This window comes from Mixophyes fleayi, chromosome 4, assembly GCF_038048845.1.
Source record: "Mixophyes fleayi isolate aMixFle1 chromosome 4, aMixFle1.hap1, whole genome shotgun sequence".
NCBI classification, from domain to species: domain Eukaryota; kingdom Metazoa; phylum Chordata; class Amphibia; order Anura; family Limnodynastidae; genus Mixophyes; species Mixophyes fleayi.
This window is the reverse complement of record NC_134405.1, coordinates 165,868,628-165,892,212: the sequence shown is the minus strand read 5'-3', so window position 1 is coordinate 165,892,212 and position 23,585 is coordinate 165,868,628. Positions and strand designations below refer to the sequence as shown.

Here is a 23,585-nt window from a genome sequence, read left to right as displayed (position 1 = left end):
CCCTCCCACTCACCTTAATGCTGGATCTTAAAAAGGACATGCACACTTTAAAAAAAACAAGCACTTCAATGACAAGGAGTGCCACTTTTGTGGCTGAAGTGCTTTGTTTGTTTGCGCCCCCCCCCCCCCCAACACAAGAGCTACCAATGGGTTTAAGACAGCTAAGCTAACAGTGCTGTTAATGAACTTTACAGTGGCAAATCATGTACCATTGATGATAAGAAGGCCATTGTCATGCCTGGGCATAAGACCAAAAAAATCCACCTCATGTGTGGAATTATTTTCTTAACCAATCCTGGCAACAGTTGTCTAGCCATTTGTAGCGATTGCACAGCCACAGTCAGTAGAGTTAGGGACCTTTTAAACATCTAGGAACCTCATCCATGTTACGCCTTTTGAAAAGAGTTCATGGCAAGCTCTTGGGGAAAATCAGAAACTTATGGTAAAATAACAAGCAGTCCAGTATCGGCTAGCTCCCTTCTCTCAGCTAGATCCAAGCACCTGCAATCTACACCCCCAATGCCTTAATTATCAATATCCACACTAGTGATTGGAGTTGGTCCTACATCCAAGTTGCTCTTCAACCCAGAAGCAGACCAAGAAGGCTACTAGTATTTTACAACAATTGACTGTTAAACAATCCTTTGCAAGATGAAGCAAGTATGACAGCTGTCACACAGCGACTCACAGGCGCCATGGCGACTATGCTAGTATTAGATATGCGTCCAATATCCACCATTAATGGAGCAGGTTTTAGACAGTTACTTGAGGTCCTGCGTCCCTGTTACCAAATTCCACCTCGGCACCATTTTACTAGAAAAGCTAATCCTCGCCTCTACCAGAAGGTTCGTAAAAATGTAATTATTGGGCTGCAAAATGCCATTGGGCTGCAAAATGCCATTCTACCCACTGTAAACATACTGCTGACAATCTGTTTAAAAAAAACTAAGATGTCATTGCAACATGGTTTATCCCGCTTGGACTCTCCTGAGGATATGTGATTTCTGATAATGCCACTAATATTGTGAGGGCATTACCGCGGGGAGAATTTCATCACATTCCTTGTTTTGTTCACACAACTTGGTGGTACAGAGCTTTTTAAAAAATGACAGTGGCATGCAGGAGATGCTGTCTGTGTCTCGAAATATGTCTGGACATTTTCAGCATTCTGCAACAGCATGTAAGAGATTGCAGCAGCTGCAAGAAAAATAGAATTTGAGGGTGAATGTAATTTAGTTCGGTGCAGTGGAGAACACTTTCAGTGTTGTGCAAGGTGCTGAGTCCACTCGACGTAGTCACCTATGAAGTGGGTTAAGAAGCAGCTAGAGAAATTGGAGGAGATGAAGCAAAGCAATTCCGTTAACTATGCTCGACTTGTAGATCAAGTACTTTTTTTTTTTCGCTTCGCCAGGATCCAAGAGTTAGCAACATCTTTAAATAGGATCACTTCATTTTGGCAACTGTGCTTGATCCTGGGTTTAAGAGCCATGTATTTTCTTTCTTTCCAACTGACCTAGATCTCAAGAGATGCAATGAGCTCCTGGTCAGCAAGCGGACAGCTCAAGTAGTACATGACACAATGACGTCTCTTCAGTTTCTCTGGCAACTGCTGGTAGGAAAAAACGTTGTTTCCCAAGAGACCCAGTGGTGATGCAGATGAGTCAGCACAACCGTTTGGTCTGGTCTAAAAGAATTGGCCAAAAATCGTAACAGCTCTGCAGTAAAATGAACTACAAATCCCACGAGGAATGCCATTGTTGGCAATTGCATCATGTCTGTACAGGTGGATTCCAGCAGGGATGACTTAGTATTGTGTGAGGATGATGTACACATTGATGAGGGTCCGAATGATGACCGTGTAGATTGCAGGTTCTGGGATCTAGCTGAGAGAAGAGAGATTTATAAATTGAGGGGGAGTACTATTTGGCTGTATTATTTTTTAAAATATGCATTTTAAAACAAAAGCCTCTGCAAATGTTAATTTAAGGGGAGCACACTGCTCATTTATGTGGCAGTTGTACCACCAAATTAACTGAAGTAACAAAACCTAGGAGCAGTGGTGGAAGCGGGGGTTTATACAGTGGCATGCCATACCGCCACTTCTCCTACTGCCTTCACTGTAATACTGTCACATTTCATTCGCTTACATTTTTCATACCACCTCTTCTAAATTCCCACTTTGACCAGTGCTAGGAGAATATGGCACTGCACCAAAAACTAAAATCTAAACAATGTATACTGCGCAATGTAAAACTATCCAAGTTCCCAACTCTGAGCATTGTAATCAAGCAGACAGAGCTGGCCTTGCTTTATGTCTAGCTCTATCTGTGGATGTTTTACTCTCACACACAGATAAGCAGAAGTTGAAGAGCCAAGATGTTCTGACAGCTTAAAGCTTTTAAATCAACATTTTAGCAAAAATTGCTGACTCTTTAACAGACATACATTTTGCATGAATGAAATCTATAGTGGTTCATTCATTAATGTTGTTTCCAAATTTCTGCATATTAGTCCTGAATGTTAAAATGCTTGAAGTGGTGAAGTGTTGGAAGTAGCGCATGTGCTTATGGAATTGTCTGTATTCGACTAGGGATATATTGATGATATGTGTGGGATTTACTTTGGACATTTTTGGCATACAGTCATGCATGGCTGGAATTGTTTTGTCAGTTTGATTTCAATTAACATATTACTCAAAAATAGTATGTGCACTTAAAGGCCTAAGTTTTAGTAAGTGATAAGTACATAATTATTATTTTTTTTATTGCTATGTATCTTGGTAATATCTACCGCATTTCTACAAAAATATAAATAATATTGCCACTCTTGGCTTCCAATATCTGGTTGCTTATTGGTTACACAGGATTTCTCCTTTGTGCTTATTTAATAACATGGTGCCATGGTGGATTTTTTTTTAGGGATTTATGGTTGCCTACTTATGTAACTTCTGTAAACTGAATGTATGCATGTACCCAAATGATGGTGTTTTCACACTGGGGCATCTCCCAATCTCTCCCTCCTGCAATATGTTTTCAGCTGGCCTAATTTGTCGGTTCATTTTATGTACCAAGATACAGTAATAAATAAAAATGGTATAAGTGCTAGACCTAGAACACTATGATGTCAGAATAAAGGCACAATAGTCTACTTGAGTATCCTAGTTGTTTTCCTAGAACATAACTTCTATTTATTCATAAACTCTCCCAGTTTATTGTTGCGCTCTCACTGATGAACCTTTCTGTATTTTTCCTTTCTAAATGAATGTATTTATTAAATACCATATGGGGCCAAGCTAACAAACATTCAGAGTATCAGCCTTTGAACTTTGATTCATTTAGCATTTATGTTTGCTTCACATTTTATCTGCTTTCTTACTGAAGTGAGAGCCCCATTAGTACATGTGTGTTGGGCTATAATCATTACCATCATTTATATAGCGCCACTAATTCCGCAGCGCTGTACAGAGAACTCATTCACATCAGTCCCTGCCCCATTGGAGCTTACAGTCTAAATTCCCTAATATAGACACACACAGAGCGGCATAGACCAGGGTCAATTTTGATAGCAGACAATTAACCTTACCAGTATGGTTTTGGAGTGTGGGAGGAAACCAGAGCACCCGGAGGAAACCCACGCAACCACAGGGAGAACATACAAACTCCACACAGATAAGGGAATCAAACTCATGACCCCAGTGCTGTGAGGCAGAAGTGCTAACCACTAGGCCACTGTGATGTCCATATAATCGGAACACAAATATATTTGAATACGAAAGTAATGTTTAAATGCATAACTTCTCATATACTGTACTTTCGCTTTTGAAGTCGTCTTAATGAATTGTTGCAGTTTCTGCCTGTACACCATAATGTAGAGCAGAGCTTGTCAGCAGAAATTAAGCTACTACAAGTTTTTACTCTTCTTACTTTTCTTACTCAAGTCTTTTTTTTTTTTTTTTTTTTTTTAAACAAGTTTTTTTCTTTATCCAGCGGGCAATTCTTTGTGAGAAACCACATCCTTTTGTTTTTTAGTTTAACTTCTCCAATATGTTTAAATTGGCAATTGTTTTTTTCATGAAGAGCAAGTGTGCAGCCAGTAACTGTTCCTGTCAACTATCCATGCAAGGTTTTACTAATATTTAGGAGCCCTGACATATTGTTTTAGTTGGCCTCATGAATTATTCATTCAGCCCACAAAATAGATGCCCCCATTCTATGAGGGTGACATATACTGTAATCAGAAGAAATAATTGACCTAAGCAAATAGACATTGTCACTAGCATACTAACCACATTACACAGCCAGTTGTGTGTGTGCCTCCAAGTTAGTACAGATTCAAGAAGAAGCGATATTCCGTGTTCCTTGAAAAGCCACTGACTAAATCCAACATTGAATAATATGACTAGAGAATAAAGCAGCAGTAGCCTGCAGTTAAGATGTCAAACGCAAAGACCATAAACCATATAGGTAGCTAGGCATTGGGCACATCTTTATGTATAAGCCACACATACCTCATCCTGTTTGGGGAAAAATGTGTGCGGGGCTCAAAGTTTTAAGGGACTCTTCCTAAAAACTTTTCTCATTTTATTTTTAAATTGAAACATCATACAAATATTAAGGTTTCTAATCTAAGTGGCTCAAAATGCTTTTAATCATTTTCAAGATTAGAGGGCTTTTTTTCTTTTGTTTCTTGCCAAATAAATCTACTGTTTTTTTGTTTATCTTTCTTCCCAAACAGGAACTGCATCATGAGTTTTGCAAATCACTCTCACCAACACACACTTTCAGTCAGTGTATAGTTAAAGTTTCATAGTCAAGGAACATAGCCTCAAATAAGTACAGATAATATAATAGGATTTATTCAGAATGTTTGGGACTTGGGATTTTCTTAATTCATTTCTCTGTAATTTGTTGCACCCTGCCTAATATCTACTAAGAGATCTAAAATGACCTCTGCCAATCTCCTAGACAATAAGGGCTTGATTCAACTTTGGACGCAAGACCCATTGTGTTCTGTATCTTGCGTGGTATTGCTCTACACATACTGTGAAACGGACCATATGCCAGTGAATGAAAATACATCCAGTTCATGTCCAAATGCAAATGACACTTCCCATTGCCTACGAGATTCAGGGTGAAACAGGGGGCGGGAATGGGCGGATACATGTATGCCAGGTACAGCAAGGGCATGCCGAGGTCGAGTGCATGCACATTCAGCCTATTCCAGCTCTGGGTCTCTCTTGGGTACGTGCTTTTTAGTCATGATTTGCAGCAACTACAGGGCAGGTGTAAGTGACATGTATTTATGAAAGAACATGTTTTGCAAGTAAGAGAAACTCTAAAAATGCATTTTATGTGCAGTACACATTAAGAACATTCTGGATTTTGTTTAAAAATACATTTTAAAAAATTCTACATGTATATGTACATCCTAATCAGAGTTTAAGATACTTCCAGGTCTGATTGAGTAGTAGATGCATCTTCTCAACATCAGACACACTCCTCAAACACTTCCAACATTTTATATGCTACGCATGCAATTGCTGTAAAGCAGCAGGAATAACTTCCCAGCATACGTACAAAAAATAATTATATTCTCTAAAACATGCTCAGCAAATCCTTATCTATGGCCGAGCGACTAAAGCTTCAATAAGCATATGCAAATTATTTGCAAACTTTCTAATTACAAGCAATTTGCTAATTCGTCATCCTCAACTGCTTTATTATTCGTATCTGCAGCTACTTCCAAGTCCGAGCCTGTACACAATTGCTCGGACACACCCTCAGTTTATATTGCCTATGTTGGAACACCCCTTCCCTCCCCCCTCACACCTCTTCAGGCATATAGAGTTGTAAAAGGCAAAAGGTAGTAGGTCCAAATAGCCATAGCAGCTCAAGTGCACTTTATGAGCATGCGCATTGCAAAAGTAGGGCAAAGATGCACTACGCAGACAGGTGTACATCTCACTCTGAATCAGGCCCTAAATTGTTAAGCAGATCTCCTTCATAGCAATTGTAGTAAGAAACACTTGGTAATAATGTGTGTAACATTGCTGAACAGCAGCGAGTTATTCTGTTTTTTTGAAACTTCATGGACAGCTGGTTTCCAGATCCCATGACTTTTTTGTTTTTAAAGTATTAACAAACTAGAAATTTTTCACCTGTTTGGATAGTGATTTTTCTTGCAAAAAAAGTGAGAAATTGGGTGGCTGCCAAATATTGCTTTTATTTGAATATTGGAGTTGTGTATATGTATAAAATATTTTTTTTCCATTCTCCCACAGGTTACACATTATAAACAGTACCCTCCAAATACAAGTAAAGTGTATTCTTACTTTGAGTGTCGGGAAAAGAAGACTGAAAACTCAAAATTAAGGAAGGTGAAATATGAAGAAACTGTCTTTTATGGTCTACAGTATATTTTAAAAAAGTATTTAAAAGGTATGTATGTTTAAAAACACTAATAAATGAAACCACATGCATTGCATTATTCAAAAACTAAAAATAAATTGTAATGCATTATATTTTGCGAATACTGGAACACCTATTATGGTGTTTCCCAAACAGCCGAGCTCCTCCCATTGCTCTGACTGAGGAACACCTTTAATGCTTCACTGCTTGACAGACTAGTGGGACTATACAAAAACAACCCTGGCACCTTACTATTTTGCTCCCACAAAGGAATACTGTTCTTTCAGGTGCCATAAGAAAGAGCATACGGTACTAGAAGATGTGACCTCTTAGGATGGGTTTTTCTCTTGTCACCATTTTCAAATTTCTGTTTATTTGGTCTTCAACAGGAAAAGTAGTGACTAAAGAGAAAATTAAAGAAGCCAAAGAGGTATACAGAGAGCACTTTCAAGATGATGTGTTTAATGAGACTGGATGGAATTACATCCTAGAAGTAAGTGGACCAAGATCATGTTACCTCACGGGATTGTGTTGTGGTTTGACAAATAGCATATTTACAGATATTTCTTCAGGTTTTTGTTTTTGGTTTTTTTTGTTTGCTTATGTGTGTGTTAGGGATTTTAGACTGTAAGTTCCGTTTGGGCAGGGCTTGATGTGAATGATTCAATATTCTCTGGAAAGTCCGGTGTAATATAGTGACTTTATACCAGTAAATGATAACCAAATGTAGGCTATAAATATTGCTTAATCCTGCTTGTCAGCTGTTTTGTCCAGTTCCTCCTTACGGTACTGCTTTCACTCATAGATGCATAAGCTCCTTACTTCAGGTCATTCCACGATATTTCAATAGGTAGAAGATCAACAAACGTCATGCCTCTCTTGGAAATGTCTTTGTATCCAAATATGAACATAAAAACAATGTTTGTTTTTCGCTATTTGTTGTTTTTTGTTTTTTTGTTTTTTTTTGTTTTTTGCATTGACCACACATTTTTAGTTTAGAGTCTCTTTAACATTAGGTTTGTAGTTCACTTCTAGTTTCATGAGCATTATAAGTGCACAAACTATGGACCACACAGGGTTGTCCTCACATTGGCTGGAATACCGACTGAAGTCAATCCTTCACTAAAATGATTACCCTGGAGCAGGGGTTCTTAATCTTTGAATTTTTATGATCCTCACTCTAAGATTTGATAAAAATTTAGGTAAAAATAATGTAGAAATACAAATGGTTTTTAGTACCTTTACCCACTATCTGCACATGTACAACATTTGAAATGTTACTGGTAATTCAAACTTGCAACCAAATGAAATCTGTAGGATTTAAATTTTTCACCTCCCTGCACTTTAGAATAAGAACACAATGTGAATGAGAAATGAATAGTATTCTTTAGGGCTGTTGTTTTAGCATTATATTAGAAATGTTCCTTTCAGAATAACATTGTACCATTTAACCCTTTGCTATATGTTCTGTTTTACAGAAATATGATGGCCATCTACCTATTGAAGTTAAGGCTGTTTCTGAAGGTAGTGTGATCCCTAGAGGGAATGTACTATTTACAGTTGAAAATACAGATCCTGAATGCTTCTGGCTCACAAACTGGATAGAGGTTTGATTTGTTTTATTACACTACTTGCAAAACATAAAGTTGGGGTTTTTTTTTTTGGTTTTTTTAACTTTCCATCCTTTTTTCTGTAAGGTGTCCACCTTGAAATAAAAATACCTGACATACAGTCAGTGGGCCCTCAGGTACACCTGATCGTTAATGCAAACATCTAATCAGCCAATCATGTGGCAGCAACTCTGTGCATAAAAGCATGCCAAAATGGTCAAGAGGCTCAGATGAAATGGATGGGCTATAGCGCCAGAAGACCACACCGGGTACCACTCCTTTCAGCTAAGAATAGAAAACTGAGGCTATAGTGGCACAGGCTCACCAAAACTGGACCGTTGAAGTTTAGAAAAACGTCACCCGGTCTGACGAATCTCAATTTCTGCTGTAACATGCTGTTGGTAGGGTTAAAATGTAGTGTAAACATGAATCCATGACCCCATCCAGTTTTATGTCAATGGTGTAATCTGGTGGTGGTGTAATGGTGTGGGGAATGTTTTGTCTTTTGGTACACATTAGGCTCCTTTTTATGCCAGTTGAATATTATTGAAATGCCACGGCCTACAACAGTTTTGTTGCTTACTATGTGCATCCCTTTATGGCCACAGTCTACTCATCTTCTAATTGCTACTTCCAACAGGATTACTCATCATGTCACAAAGCCTGCATCATCTCAAGCTGGTTCCACACGCATGATGACTTTTGTCATAGATTTGTGCGGCAGTGCTCCGGGACGCCATACAGTAGGGAAAACAAACTTCATAAGGACATGCATAAAACAGGGACATACAAGACAGACAAAATAAATGCAGATATGAAAATAAAGGGTAGGGAGGGCCCTGGTCATGACACAGCTTACATTTTAAGTGAAAGAGGGCACAGCTGAAATGAGAGGAGCAAATGTGGGTCAGAATGAAGATTGGGACACTTGTTGAGGGTGAAATAGTGTAAGTAACATAGTTGAAGAGGTTGAAAAAAAAAAAAAAAAACACCAGTCCATCAAGTTCAACCAATTTTGGATCTCCTGCTATCCCTCTCTTATATTTGAAATTGACCCAGATTAAGTAACTGTCAGTCTGTTTCAATCTGGTAAAATCTCTCCTGACCCAATATTGCAGTCCTATTTCTCCCTGGATCCACTACTATCCTTCATTTTAATTGACAGTCATGAGCATGCATACCCTTTTTCGTTATAGTAGTAGCATTAGGGATAAGGTTAGCCCTAATAAAAAAAAAAAATGGGGTTTTCAGAGAGCATCTAAAGATTTGAAGCATGTGGGAAAGCCTGATAGGGCGTGATAGGGGAATTCAGTAAGTGGATAGCACCATGGGAGAAGTCTTGTTGGCGAGAGTAATAGGTGGACAATGAGTTCATTGTACTCCACCGGCCATCTCGGTTACCAGATTTCAGTCCAATAGAGCACCTTTGGGATGTGGTGGAATGGGAGATTTCAAGCTTAAATGTGCAGCCAACAAATTTGCAACCACTTGCGTGATGCTAACACAGGGGTGGGCAAACCTGTCCTCAAGGGCCATATCCAGTTCATGTTTTTAGGATTACTTTAATCATGTACAGCTGAGTTAATCTATTTGGCTGGGTCAGTAATTATCCCACCTGTTTCTACAGACAGAAATCCTAAAAACATGAACTGGATATGGCCCTTGAGGACAGGTTTGCCCACCCCTGTGCTAACAGGTCTCCAGAATCTGTAAGGAATTTTCCCAGCACCTCGTTGAACCCATGCAATGAAGAGTTAGGCTATTCTGGGGACCAAGGGGGGTTCTGTCAAGTACTAGAGAGATGTAGCTGATAAAGTGGTCACAGAGTGTATATATGCTTAGTATGATCAGCATGCTTTATTTAATATTCTTTATTTGTTTACCCTTGACTTCATAACATTGTTTCCTCATAGTAGTGTTTTCTAAATGGGCACCTTAGAGTGTTTAAGCTCTCTCAAATGGGTTGAACTCTTGTTTTGACATAATTTATCATTATTGGCTAAGAGCAAGGAATGTGCTTACTCGATCCTTGTGGTGTAAGGATTTTAACTTTGTAAGTGAGCATTAGCACTCCAGGGGGTATATTTACTAAACTGCGGGTTTGAAAAGGGGGAGTTGTTGCCTATAGCAACTAGTCAGATTGTAGTTATTTAGCACATTCTACAAAATGACAGCTACAATCTGGTTGCTATAGGCAACATCTCCACTCTTTCAAAATCTCAGTTTAGTAAATATACCCCACAGGCTTCTGAATTGTTGTCTTGATGTCAACCCTTCAGTTTTATTCTAAAGCTCCTATAAGCTATAAAAAAAATCAGTACCTCATTTCTAAAAAAAAAAAAAAAAAATTCTTCTCCTGATTCAGCTCTATCCTCCATTAAATGCACGTTGATCTGTTTCATTGTAGACAATCCTTGTTCAAACTTGGTACCCAATCACTGTTGCAACAAACTCAAGGGAGCAGAAGAAAATTCTCGCCAAGTATTTGTTAGAAACATCTGGTAGCTTAGCAGGTCTGGAGTATAAATTGCATGACTTCGGCTACAGAGGCGTTTCTTCACAAGAGGTAAAATATCAGGGTTTTTTTTGTACACGTTAGTATAGTTGTGTGTAGCTCTCGTGTACAAGTTAGATCTGTACGGGAGAATCTCTTGTATTAAAGTGTACAAGTCACCTACAAATTTTGGAGTGAGCTATTTTGTGGGCTGAACTGTTATTCAGCTTTTCAATTCGCTAAGAGTGGTGACATTACGGAGACATGAGGTAATAAAGTGCTCGGTGACTGCACTGGATTGTCATGAAGCCTAGTTCAAGCCACATAAAGGCTGCTTTATTATGCATTATTATGCTTTTTATTAGGCTTCACTATATGTAGGTGACAAGGGAACTGTTTAAAATATTGAGTAATAGGTATGATATATCCATCAGCACATCATATTTGAAAACCAAAAAAGTGTATATTGCAACACTTAAATAATGTGCCACTCTTAGCATAGATAGTCACTCATACTATATATATATATATATATATATATATATATATATATATATATATATATATATATATATATATATATATATATATATATATATATAGAAAAAAAATCACATATCACTTGCACCACACCCCAGGAGAATATTGACAGCAGACCATTTACCTGCCAGTGTGTTTGCTACTCAATTAAAGGCTATGCAGCATCAACCTGTATTTGGTTTTAGTGACACTAGCTAATTGTATTTTTATTTTTTTATACCAAGACTGCAGGAATTGGGGCTTCGGCTCACCTCGTGAACTTCAAAGGAACAGATACTGTACCAGGAATTGCACTGATAAAACGATACTATGGAACAAAGGACCCAGTTCCTGGATTTTCTGTGCCAGCTGCCGAACACAGGTAAACTCCTTTTTCATGGTTTCACCAAATCCTCTAATTGGAAAATAGTGTCAACATACTTTTTAAAAAATCGTTATAAGTACGTGTCCCCAGATAACCCCTTAAGATTTTTCTTAAACACCCAATCCCTGATCTTGGCAAACCCACTGACTACCTAATCACACATATATGCCAAGCATTAAAACTACGGTTTGCTAGAGCCTGGAAACAACATGCCCCTCCCCTAAGAGCTGAACTGCTTAACCGCATATGGAACGTTTTGACCATGGAATATATCGCTGCCCTTCTGAACGATATAGTTTCCAAATAAGTGTGGTTTTCTTGGTTCCACTCGCACACACCAATCGCCAGTTCCAGGGAATGCTTAATTCAAACACATGCACCAGCCTCCCACATACCCACCCATTTTTCCACTCATGCTCCTCCTCCCTTTTTTTTTTTTTTTTTTTTCCCCATCCTTTCTTCCCAAGCCAACCCCCTCCCCCCCACTAAAAACCCTGCATCATTCTAATGATTCCTCACCCCTCTTCCACAAGTGTTAGTTCACAACTAATTCCATCACAAGTATTTTGCCAATGAAATGTTTAGTCAATTCTGTTGACTATTTATTTCTATTTATTTCTATTTATTTCTCTGTACTTGTATATGGTTTGATGAAAAGCTTTTTTTTTTTTTTTTTTTGCTTTTTTTTAAACTAATGGTTATAAGAGCTTGTGGGCTAGAGCAACAGAAAGTACATATTTAATCAACTGTAGAGGTAGCTTCAATAGTGTGTAGTATTTAAAATCTACGAAAGTAACAAGTCTGAACATTGCAATTAGTATGTTAGAAGGCAAATGTTGACATTGTTAGTGGATCAGTATGGTGGGAGCACTGCCATCATGTTTTCAGTTAATAAGGAAAACCATCTTATTTAAAAAAATAAATAAAAAAATACCAAATTGCATAACTATCATTTTGTCATTTTGATTTGCATTGGTGCCCTTCTGTAAATGTGTGTGCCATAGCCACTGATTTGCTTGGCATAAGAGCTTTTTATTTTGTGGACATGTCTTCTATTCGGAATATCAATACAAAAATGCATAATATATATTTTTAAATATAGTAACTTTAAGACTTTGTATATGCAAACATGACTGCTTTGTCTTGTATGCTAGGGAAAGGTATATGAAACACTGTTGCCACTGTTTCTGATCTCCACAATGAACCTGAATCCGTTTCCTGCTGTTGTTGTAGCTTGGAGATTGCTTCATATGTGTGTAACATAGTTTACTTCCTCACATATGTCTTCTGTGCTCTATATTTCAGTACGATAACAGCCTGGGGAAAAGACCATGAGAGTGATGCTTTTAAACATATTGTAACACAGTTTTCTTCAGTACCTGTTTCTGTGGTCAGTGATAGTTATGATATTTACAATGCCTGTGAGAAAATCTGGGGGGAAGATTTAAGGAGTTTAATTGAATCAAGAAGTCCCGATGCCCCTTTGATAATCCGACCAGATTCTGGAGATCCACTTGATACAGTTTTGAAGGTAAGAAGACTTCCCATTCGATGCCCAGTAAAAGTCTGCTCGTACATTTCTTGAAGTATATTGTAATCTTTCACAAATTTCTTTGCAGGACATTTGTGGTCCATTTTTTTTTTTCTTTTCTTTGTGATACCTCCTTTTTTTTTAGTGTAATTTTTGTTTTCTAGGTGCTAGATATTTTGGGAAAGAAGTTTCCTTTTCCTGAAAACTCAAGAGGTTACAAACTTTTACCTCCTTACATTCGAGTAATACAGGGAGATGGTGTGGATATAAATACTCTACAAGAGGTGAGGTGGTGTTTAACATTCTGAACCTGAACGTAAGAAATAAACATTTAGATTTATAATATGTATTGGTCTATATTCCCATAGATCAGTTTTGGCTAACCTGTGACACTCCAGGTGTTGTGAAACTTGTGAAAGTCCCAGCATACCCTTCCAGTAATATGCTGCTATATATTGGCAAAGCATGCTGGGACATGTAGTTTCACAACACCTGGAGTGTCACAGGTTAGCCAACACTGGCATAGATTGTAAGCTTGCAGGCAGGGCCTTCTTACCTCTGTCTGTATTTACTCGGATTGTTTTATTACTGGATTTGTTCCCAAATGTAAAGCGCTATGGAATTTGTTGGCACTGTATAAATAAATGTTGACATTTACTTAAGTATTTGACTTGGGACACTGATCCTCACCCAGCTGTACACCACTGTATTGGTATAGCTTGTATTGCTATTGGTGTAGTATTACAAACAGTAACAATTATGAGGCTCATTGTGGTGGTGCCATTTCACTGAGGTATGTTTGAGCATATAATATTAAGAGTAATTGTATATTGTTTCCATATCACATTCTTATAAATTAATCTAGCTACTGTAAATGCATGGTGACTTTCTTCTGGAATACACATTTAATGCTTCTTTCATTACTTATTTTTGTCTTTTAGATTGTGGAAGGAATGAAGAAACATAAGTGGAGCATTGAGAATTTAGCATTTGGATCTGGAGGAGCTTTGCTACAGAAACTGACCAGGGACCTTTTAAACTGCTCATTTAAATGTAGCTATGTGGTCACCAACGGCCTTGGGGTATGAAGAAAAACAAATGTTTCACCATACTAGATTAATTTGTTTTAACATATATTGTATCTAGGTTTTCTACATTTTCAAGTAAAATTTATTATATCTTTCCTGCAGGTTAATGTGTTTAAAGACCCTGTAGCTGATCCAAACAAAAGGTCAAAGAAAGGACGTTTGTCACTTCACAGAACACCTGGAAACGATTACGTGACTCTTGAGGAAGGGAAAGGTGATCTGGAGGAATATGGGCCGGTAAGTAGAATTTATATAAATATAGATATGTGTCTCTTTAGAAAAACTGATGCAGAGCTTTGCTCCAGTTTCTGACTTGTACAGTAATTTAAGTTAGATATGCCATGTTTTCATAAAGCAACAAATCTGTTTACACATTCCAGTCTGCATTTATTTAGCTGATCATATGTTAATTCTCTTTTCCAATCAGCCATGGCAGCCATTACACTGGGTAGGTTTCCTTTCCAGTCTAGATAGAGAGGTTAGAAAAGGCCCCAGACAGTATATAAGGCAACTCCCCCTCTTCCCTTCCATCTTTTCTTGTATCTAGTAATCAATAGGTCAGGTAGTGTTTTTTATAGTTTTCTGTAGGGCAGGGTGTTGGAGTTGCCTTCTTTGCGTCCAAGTTACGCACCATCCCATGGTGTTAGCCGAGGACTGGGTTGACTATCCAGGGGACATCAGTCTTCTACGTCTGGGAGCTGATCTGGTGTTTAAAAAATGAATAAATAAACCTTTAGCACAGCTTCTCAGACCTGGCAGTCTGCGCATGTGCCGCGCAATAGGTTACAGAGCTCAAAGGTGGCGACCAGGATAATGGTGGACTCCCTGTCCCGTAAACGGTTCACCAGTCATTTGAAATGCAGCGGAAAGGAGCTTGAGTCCTTCCCCAAACAGCCAAAGCTCACCTGCGCTATGTTAGCCCCTAAGTTAGGGGTGGAGGTTCTTTAGTGAGCTAATATTCTGTACTTTCAGTACTCTTGTAGAGCCTGTGGAAGGAAAAAAGGACCGCAACCTGCAACAGCATAGTTTGTGGAGCCTGTTCTATACTGTTAATAACAGAGTATGAAGGGGTCTTTTGTAGAACATGAAGTTCTTAAGCCGAGGGAAAAACTCAGCCCCCTGAGCAGTTTAATGAGCTTATAGCCAGCATGAAAGAATATTTTGTGACCAAGGAAGATCTGTGTGCTATACCAGAGTTACAGAGAGGAAGGTCTCTGAAAAACATAGTTTTAGAGGAGATATACTCAGTCGGAATGGGATTCTCCATGGAATTTGGTAGATTCGTATAGTAATGAATCCAGATAGATTACAGATAGGATGTTTAATGAAGGCAATGTTGAGATTTTGCTGAAACCTGTATACAAATCTATGGATGTGGAACCAAGTGCCACATACAACCATGGCCAAAAGTTTTGAGAATGACACAATTATTTGTTTTCACAAAGTTTGCTGCTTCAGTGTTTTTTTAGACATTTTTGTTGGATGGTGCTATGGTATACTGAAGTAAAATTACAAGCATTTTAGAAGTGTCAAAGGCTTTTATTGACAATTACATTAAGTTTATGCAAAGATTCAATATTTGCAGTGTTGACCCTTCTTTTTCAAGGCCCTCTGCAATCCGTCCTGGCATACTGTCAATGAACTGGGCCACATACTGACTGATGGCCGTCAATTCTTGCCTATTCAATGCTTGGAGTTTGTCAGAATTTGTGGGTTTTTGTTTGTCCACCCGCCTCTTGAGGATTGACCACAAGTTCTCAATGGGATTAAGGTCTGGGGAGTTTCCTGACCATGGACCCAAAATTTTGATGTTTTGATCCCCGAGCCACTTAGTTATCACTTTTGCCTTATGGCAAGTTGCTCCATCATGCAGGAAAAGGCATTGTTTGTCACCAAACTGTTCTTGGATGGCTGGGAGAAGTTGCTCTTGGAGGATGTTTTTGGTACCATTCTTTCTTCATGGCTGTGTTCTTAGGCAAAATTGTGAATGAGCCCTCTCCGTTGGCTGAGAAGCAACCCCACTCATGAATGGTCTCAGGATGCTTTACTGTTGGCACGACACAGGACTGATGGTAGCGCTCATCTTTCCTTCTCTGGACAAGCGTTTTTCCAGATGCTCCAAACAGATGCCCATCGGAGAAAATGACTTTACCCCAGTCCTCAGCAGTTCAATCCCTGTATCTTTTGCAGAATATCAGTCTGTCCCTGATGGTTTTTCCTGGAGAGAAGTGGTATCTTTGCTGGCCTTTTTGACACCAGGCCATCTTCCAGAAGTCTTCGCCTCACTGTGCATGCAGATGCACTCACACCTGCCTGCTGCTATTCCTGAGTAAGCTCTGCCCCGATCCCACAGGTGAATCAACTTTAGGAGACAGTCCTGGCGCTTGCTGGACGTTCTTGGGCGCCCTTAAGCCTTTTTCACAACTATTGAACTTCTCTCCTTGAAGTGCTTGATGATCCGTTAAATGGTTGATTTAGGTGCAATCTTACTAGCAGCAATATCCTTGTCTGTGAAGACCTTTTTGTGCAAAGCAGTGATGACTGCACGTGATTCCTTGCAGCTAACCATGGTTGACAGGAAGTAAAATGATTTCAAGCACCACCCTCCTTTTAAAGCTTCCAGTCTGTTATTCTAACTCAATCAGCTTGACAGTGATCTCCAGCCTTGTCCTTGTCAACACTCTCACCTGTGTTAACGAGAGAATCACTGACCTGATGACAGCTGGTCCTTTTCTGGAAGGGCTGAAATGCAGTGGGAATGTTGTTTTTGGGATATAGTTCAGTGTCATGGCAAAGAGGGACTTTGAAATTTCTAATTGCAATTCATCTGATCACTCCATGACATTCTGTAGTATATGCAAGTTGCCATCATAGAGGCAGCAGACTTTGTGAAAAATATTTGTAATTCTCAAAACTTTTGGCCATGAATGTAGACTTGTAAATCCCTTTTTGAAGATCGCAAAAGAAAGGGTCGATATTTTTCCCTGTACTTCAGGTGGTGAAAGAACTTATTCGTACTTACGAAAAATGGGCACATGTGGAAAAGTGTCAGTCTAACTCTGAGATTAGAACATATGTATCTATTCACTGATGAAGAGGCTCAGAAGTGGAGCTTGGTCCCAAAAGTCATTGTAGTTGTGGATGACATATCTAATGTCATCCACAATTGCTATCCCTTTTGAAGATGGGAAGTTTCATATTTCATCTAGAACCACTTTAAAATCGGGCAGATCAGCTTTCTACAAGATCATGGCTGGATTGTGAACAGAGCAAAAAATCCTCTCAAATCAAACGACGTTTCAGGGGTCCAGTTAAACACTGTACAGAACAAAGTATTTGTCAGAGGATGCGTGTATCCACTGTATCTAGATCAATTTCCAGGCACATCAGCTGCTGATTCATCGTTAAATATCAATAAGGAAGGGGCTTCAAATTTTTGCCTCCACCATAGGGATCATTTCCTCGGCAAGGTGGCACATGCAGAGTCTCCAATTGGAACTTCTAACGGGATCACAAGAAGATTTCTCTGAATCATGTCATCGTCCGTTACGAGCCAGAAGGAAGTCTCGGGCAAGAGGAGTGTTTCTTTTAGAACTGGAATGGATAATACTCATAACTCCAGTGTGGCTGTTTGGAGAGCCCACTTTCAGGGACAGGTAACACAATTTCTATGATCATAAAGCAAGAAAAGACTTCACATAAGCTCTTGAAAATGAAAGCAGTATGGAAAGCAATTTAGCACTTTCATCTTCATGTAAAAGAGAAGTATTTTAGCATATTCTCAGACAACATGACAATAACTTTCATACTGTATATCGCAAAGAAGGTACCAGAATCATGATGGTAAAATTAGATTTTTCTCTGCCAGATGTGACTTTTGCTAAAGTCACTCTCAGTGGTGCATGTATCAGGTAAGCACAACGTAATAGCCAATTGCCTCAGTTGAATAGTAGCTCTGACAGTTCCATGGACATTGTACTTGGATTATGTCTTCTCTCCATTTCCATTCATGGCGCTCATTCTAAAAAAACATCAGAAAGCAGAAATGCTAGCAGTTTCCTGTAGCTTGGATGATGCTCCAGCAACCATGACCTCTCCCTAGTTGACTCAATCTCCTACAAGAACGTCCAAATAAAGAGTGGCATGGAGATGGGGTGTGATTTGCTCAGGCTGTTACGAGCTGCGGCGGTGCCCAGCCGCCGCGACTCACTCACCTGCGTCCCGGCCGTCGCTATGGCGACCGGGACGTCACTTCCGGCCCTGACCCGGCCGTTGCCGGGGCAACGAGAAGACGCTTCAGCGCTGCGTCCCGGCAATGAGAGGAAGCCGGGCGCAGCGCTCACCATATGTCCTAGCCTGTGGGCTAATTAATACAGCCTATTATGCTGGGGGCTGTGTCTAATTCAGAGCTAGGCTCTGATTGGTGGCCACTGGTATTTAAGGCAATGAGGTCTGCTGCCTCATTGCCGGTTATAGCTCCTGTGTTCCAGTCTGCTAACCTGCTAGTTCCTGTCCTGTATCCTGATATCTCTATTTGACTCCCCGTGTATGACCCTTGGCTTTGATTTGGACCTTGCTCGTGTTTCCTGTGACCCTGATCTTTGGCCTGTTTACCCGTTCTGCTATTTGCCTGTGACCCCTGACCTCAGCTTGTTCATCGATACTGTTGTCTGCTGCCGGCCCTTGACCTCTGCGTGGACCTGACTCCTCTTGCCTGGGTTCTCCCCAGCTGGTACGCACTTCACGACCCTCTGTCAGTCTGCGGCCCAGTCTGTCCCCACCATCAGGGGCTCCAGTGAACACCTGACTGGCAGAGTAGATTCCGGGTTGTGTTGTGCCGGCTGGAGGGGTTCCTAACACAGGCATCCCAGGGTAATGGCTGCCATGGGGGATTAAAGGGTAAAAATGTGAACTATGCTTACTGTTCATTCCTTTTTCTCAAAATACTCTATGCCAGCCCAGTTTCCCAACCATGCTTGTTATGTTTATATTTTTCAGAGAAAGCTTTGTATGTCACTCATGATGTAGGTGGAGTGGAGGTGCTGCCTTATATACTCTCTGGGGTGTTTTCTAACAGTCTCTAATCTAGAAAGGCAGTGGCTGCCATGGAGTAGTTTAAGGAAAATGTTATTAAATGAATAAGCATAATTCACTTTTTTATTATTATTTGATTAATAAGAGCTATATAGACAGGGTCCATCTTTCTCTTTTAAGCGGTTTGAAATACTGATTCCCCCCTTTCATTTGTATACAGTGCTACTAAACACAAAACAGCAGGATTTAGAATAAAAGTAATCCACTAAAAAAACGCTTCTGGAGGAAATGACTTACACAGAACCTTTTATAGTTGGTACTGTACTAAAAAAATTTGCAGTCTGGTCCACTTTATAAGCACGTTAGGTGTGTAATATTGGCCAACCACTGCACCATATGTGGCCTCATCTTAAAAAAACAAACAAATCAGTCCAGCCTAACTTGAATTGATTTACCTGTGTGGTGTTCTGCAAAAACATGTGTTAATCAGGAGGTCTGTAGAATTGGATCAAGCAGATGCTCAGGTTGACCCCCTAAAGCTAACCATATCGGAGTGTGGTCAGGTTGCTTAAAGATATGACCACACTGCGATAACTGATGAATAGGCAATGACAATAAAAATCATTATCTACACACAATAGCAAATAACTTGTTAAGCTGGGCACACACTACACAGTTTTCATCCAATAATCGGCTAAATCAGCCGACATACGACCGCTCGTTCAAAAGTCGGGTCAGTGTGTGCAGTGACACGATGGTCGAAAGTCTGCCCAAATGGACGATTGTCGCCTCATTTGGTTGGTCGTACCGTTAAATATTTTCGTTCCAATCTCGTTTCCGCTGTGTAGTGTGTATAAACTTCCGACCGATCCACAACAGTGAGTACGAAATTAGTCATTGCTCACGACAACATGGCTGTAAAAAGTCACTAAAGGGACGTCCGCTCTTCCCTTTATAGTCCTAAACAAGGCTAGTGTGTATGCAGTCCATGGACCGAGCGATCGGAACATCGATCGCATGTAAAATCGCTCTGCATAAAAAGTTGGTTCAAATTTCTGTAGTGTGTACCCAGCTTTAGATTATTATGCTAAAATGAGTTTGTTTTGCTTTGGTTTGATTTGGAACACAAACTAAACATGATTATCCAGTAAATCCTGACAAAGATTGCCTCCTAACAGAACCGTTTTTATACAGGATCTGCTCCGCACAGTCTTCAAGAATGGCAAGATAATTACATGTTACTCATTTGATGAAGTAAGAAGCAATGCTGGACTGAGGAACCGAGAGCTGGAAGAAGTTATTCTGTAGATTCTATAGTGTGTATCATTTATATGTAAATCTTAGATTTCATTGTATAAAATTGTGTGGTTATTTTTGTGTTGCCATTTTTTATGCTGGTTGGTCAATGCTTTTACCTGAAATGCAATCTCTCCTCTATACCAATATCTATCTTGTAGTTTTGGTGACATTCACAGATTTAAAATTAACTTTTACCCCCAGTAAATATACTGTTTTTTTGTTTGTTTTTGTCCTTCCTTTTTTTTTTTTTTTTTTTTTTTGAAATATCAAAAACTGTAAAATGTCATATTAAGTGGTTCCATGTTTCTGCTTTTACAATGTTTCACAAACACATATTTACAAAAGACAGCTTGGAAACTAGATCTTTTATTGAACTGATAAATCCAAGTTTATATCTTTCTATCATCTCATTTAGATATATTTTATAAATAGAAAGAACTAAAGCTTTTCCCAGCTGCTAGATCATTTTTTGTTTTTCATTTGCCTTATATAGAACACTAATCTTCCAGTGTTTCTTATGAAAGCAAACTTTCAGCTTTTTGTGTGGCAGATGTAATTACATTATGTAGATATTGCGTGTATGATTAAACACACTTTGCTTCATATGTACATATACAGCAAAAGAGCATAGTATATCAGTTATTCAGATACATATTGCACATCACTCATTCACGTAACGTGACTTTGAGTATTCAGTGGCCTATTACATATTGACTTAACTCCTTACAATAATCTTTAATTAGTCTGCATATTGAGCTGTAGTACAAGAAAAGCCAAAGACTAATTGTCAATACAGTTTTCATGTACAGTCATATTTTATACTAAGTTTCCCAAACTGTCAACAATATTTAATTCCACATTTAGACTGATAACTGACAACCATGGCCTTATCTGTGTGGAGTTTGTATGTTCTCCCTGTGTTTGCGTGGGTTTCCTCCGGGTGCTCCGGTTTCCTCCCACACTCCAAAAACATACTGGTAGGTTAATTGGCTATAATCAAATTGACCCTAGTCTCTCCCTCTCTGTCTGTGTGTGAGTGTGTGTCTATAGTAGGGAATTTAGACTGTAAGCTCCAATGGGGCAGGGACTGATGTGAATGAGTTCTCTGTACAGCGCTGCGGAATTAGTGGCGCTATATAAATAAATGATGATGATGATGATGATGATAACTAAAGGCCTTGGATAGCTGAGAAATATACATTTTTGTGGAAGTAATGTAAAGGAGAGCTCTAAGGAAAATAATTTTGCCAATGAATTTCCCACTTCTCAACTGTTAAAGCAGCAGTAGTCCCATGGCGGGTCTCGTGCGGTTCAGGACTTACTCATCCTTGTCTGTGCATGGCTAATTATATAAAACTAGACACCCTGCATTAAAAGTATCAATGCAGTTGATTTGGCTGCCTTGGTTTAAGTCCTCTGCACAATTAAACTTTAAATGCTGGCTGCAAGAGTATTTCCTGACACGCAGTGGTCTAGGTGTGGGATCACGGGAGTCCATTGTCAATTTTTTTTTTAATCACTGGAGTTCTGTAAGACTTAATGTTATCTGCATCTGTTTTATACATGTTGAAGTAACGTAAAATATATATTGACTTGCACACTACCTACAATTTCCTTCTTTGAATGGGTACTTCCATGATGCATCCGAGTGTACAGTTCTGTGTACATACTGAGAGCAAAATACTAATTTTTCCAAAGTGTAAAATGGACATATAAAAAATGCTTAAGATGTTGCGCGCACACACACACACTATATATATATATATATATATATATATATATATATATATATATAATATATATATATATATTTTACATTATATAATATATATATTATATATTCTGTTTAATCCTCCCCCCTTATGTTGCTTTCCCCCAGTAAAATTTAGCCACAAATGGGAAGATTTACTAAGGGTTGATTTTGTAGAAATTAGGATTATTGCAGCAATAATCCTGATCACCAAATCTATTAAGGCAAATGAATTTATAAATTGCTTATTTCGCAAAGCTCTGGGGAAAGTCTCCAGACATCATCCAATCATGGATTTTTCAGTGCTAGCTATAAAAATGATGAATTTAGTTAAAAGCACAATAGAACAATAAAATGACTTGTTTTAGACCGTATTGGTTCAAAGCTCTGGAATTTAAAAAATAAACCAAAAAAATGTATCCGTGTACAAGAAATGGGCCAGTTACTGTCCATTTGAAAAGCTCATTGTATGAAGTTATCCATTATTAGCCCAATTGACAGGTTGTAGAATAGTCTGACAACTCTTCTGGAGTTGTCAGATGAATTCCAAATTATTCTGGCTAATAAAGGAAAATTATAGACAGTTTTTCCTGTACATTTCAGTATGCCCATTGCTTTCAGTGGGGTGGGAAACACCATTGAAATGAAAGTGAAAAACTTCCAAGAATTTTAAAATATGGCTGGTGACTTCAGTTTTTAAATCCATGCACATTGCTTATATTGCTGCTTCATAGACAGAATTCTCGGATCTTGCAAAAAAAAAGGGGGGGGGGAGGGGCGGAATATCTGCATTCCAATCATGACATTAGTACTGTGACTTAATGTACAAGGGACAGTGTAATTCATATTACCCTTTTGCTTTAACCTATACCTAGTATGTGCCACAGAAGAATGGGATACAAAAGGTATGGCTTAAGAGAAAAACCTTCCTTAGGCAAACATGTCTCAGAGAAGGGATTGAATGCCATGTTAGCTGAAAGCGGTGAGCAAGCTCGCACTGAATCAAAATTCCTTTTGAAAGCTAGTACACTACTACTACAATGCTGTACTTGCACTTCAATAAAGCTCATGGTCAGACTGTCCTTCGGCACGGAGATGCTGCCCAAGCCTGCTGTCTTTTTTTTTTTTTTTTTGTGGTGGGGGAGGGGTTGTTTTTTAAGCAAAAATAAACAAAACAAATGCTTAATTTTTAAAGAAGCGAGCCTTCCAACAACCTCTTAAAATGTAGTTTGCAGGTAATTATAAACTGCTCTGTGATATTTCAATTAATATTACAAATAAGTGATATACTGCCTACCTAATAGGGTGATTTTTAGGACTGTTTAGGCATAAAGTATGTTAACTGTATTCGTAATGGTTATGTGTGTGCTCTTTTACCTGTTCTAATGCATTTTTGGTATATATTTTTTTTTCTATATTGAAGTAATCTATTTTATTTACCTTTCTTTATTTACACCTAACCTGCCTT

General features: G+C 38.8%; 1 protein-coding gene across 1 annotated transcript in view; it reads left to right on the top strand.

Annotated features, from left to right (window-relative positions):
• The window catches only part of NAMPT (nicotinamide phosphoribosyltransferase), a 31,226-nt gene extending 10,637 nt beyond the window's left edge, over positions 1 to 20,589 (top strand). The window contains exons 2-11 of the mRNA XM_075208793.1: positions 6,281 to 6,437; positions 6,797 to 6,900; positions 7,886 to 8,014; positions 10,425 to 10,583; positions 11,276 to 11,412; positions 12,721 to 12,946; positions 13,111 to 13,230; positions 13,888 to 14,028; positions 14,137 to 14,271; positions 20,263 to 20,589. Of these exons, the coding sequence (XP_075064894.1) occupies positions 6,281 to 6,437; positions 6,797 to 6,900; positions 7,886 to 8,014; positions 10,425 to 10,583; positions 11,276 to 11,412; positions 12,721 to 12,946; positions 13,111 to 13,230; positions 13,888 to 14,028; positions 14,137 to 14,271; positions 20,263 to 20,376 (1,422 nt within the window). The 3' untranslated portion in view covers positions 20,377 to 20,589. The remainder of the gene's footprint in view (positions 1 to 6,280; positions 6,438 to 6,796; positions 6,901 to 7,885; positions 8,015 to 10,424; positions 10,584 to 11,275; positions 11,413 to 12,720; positions 12,947 to 13,110; positions 13,231 to 13,887; positions 14,029 to 14,136; positions 14,272 to 20,262) is intronic.
• The last annotated feature ends 2,996 nt before the right edge of the window (positions 20,590 to 23,585 follow it).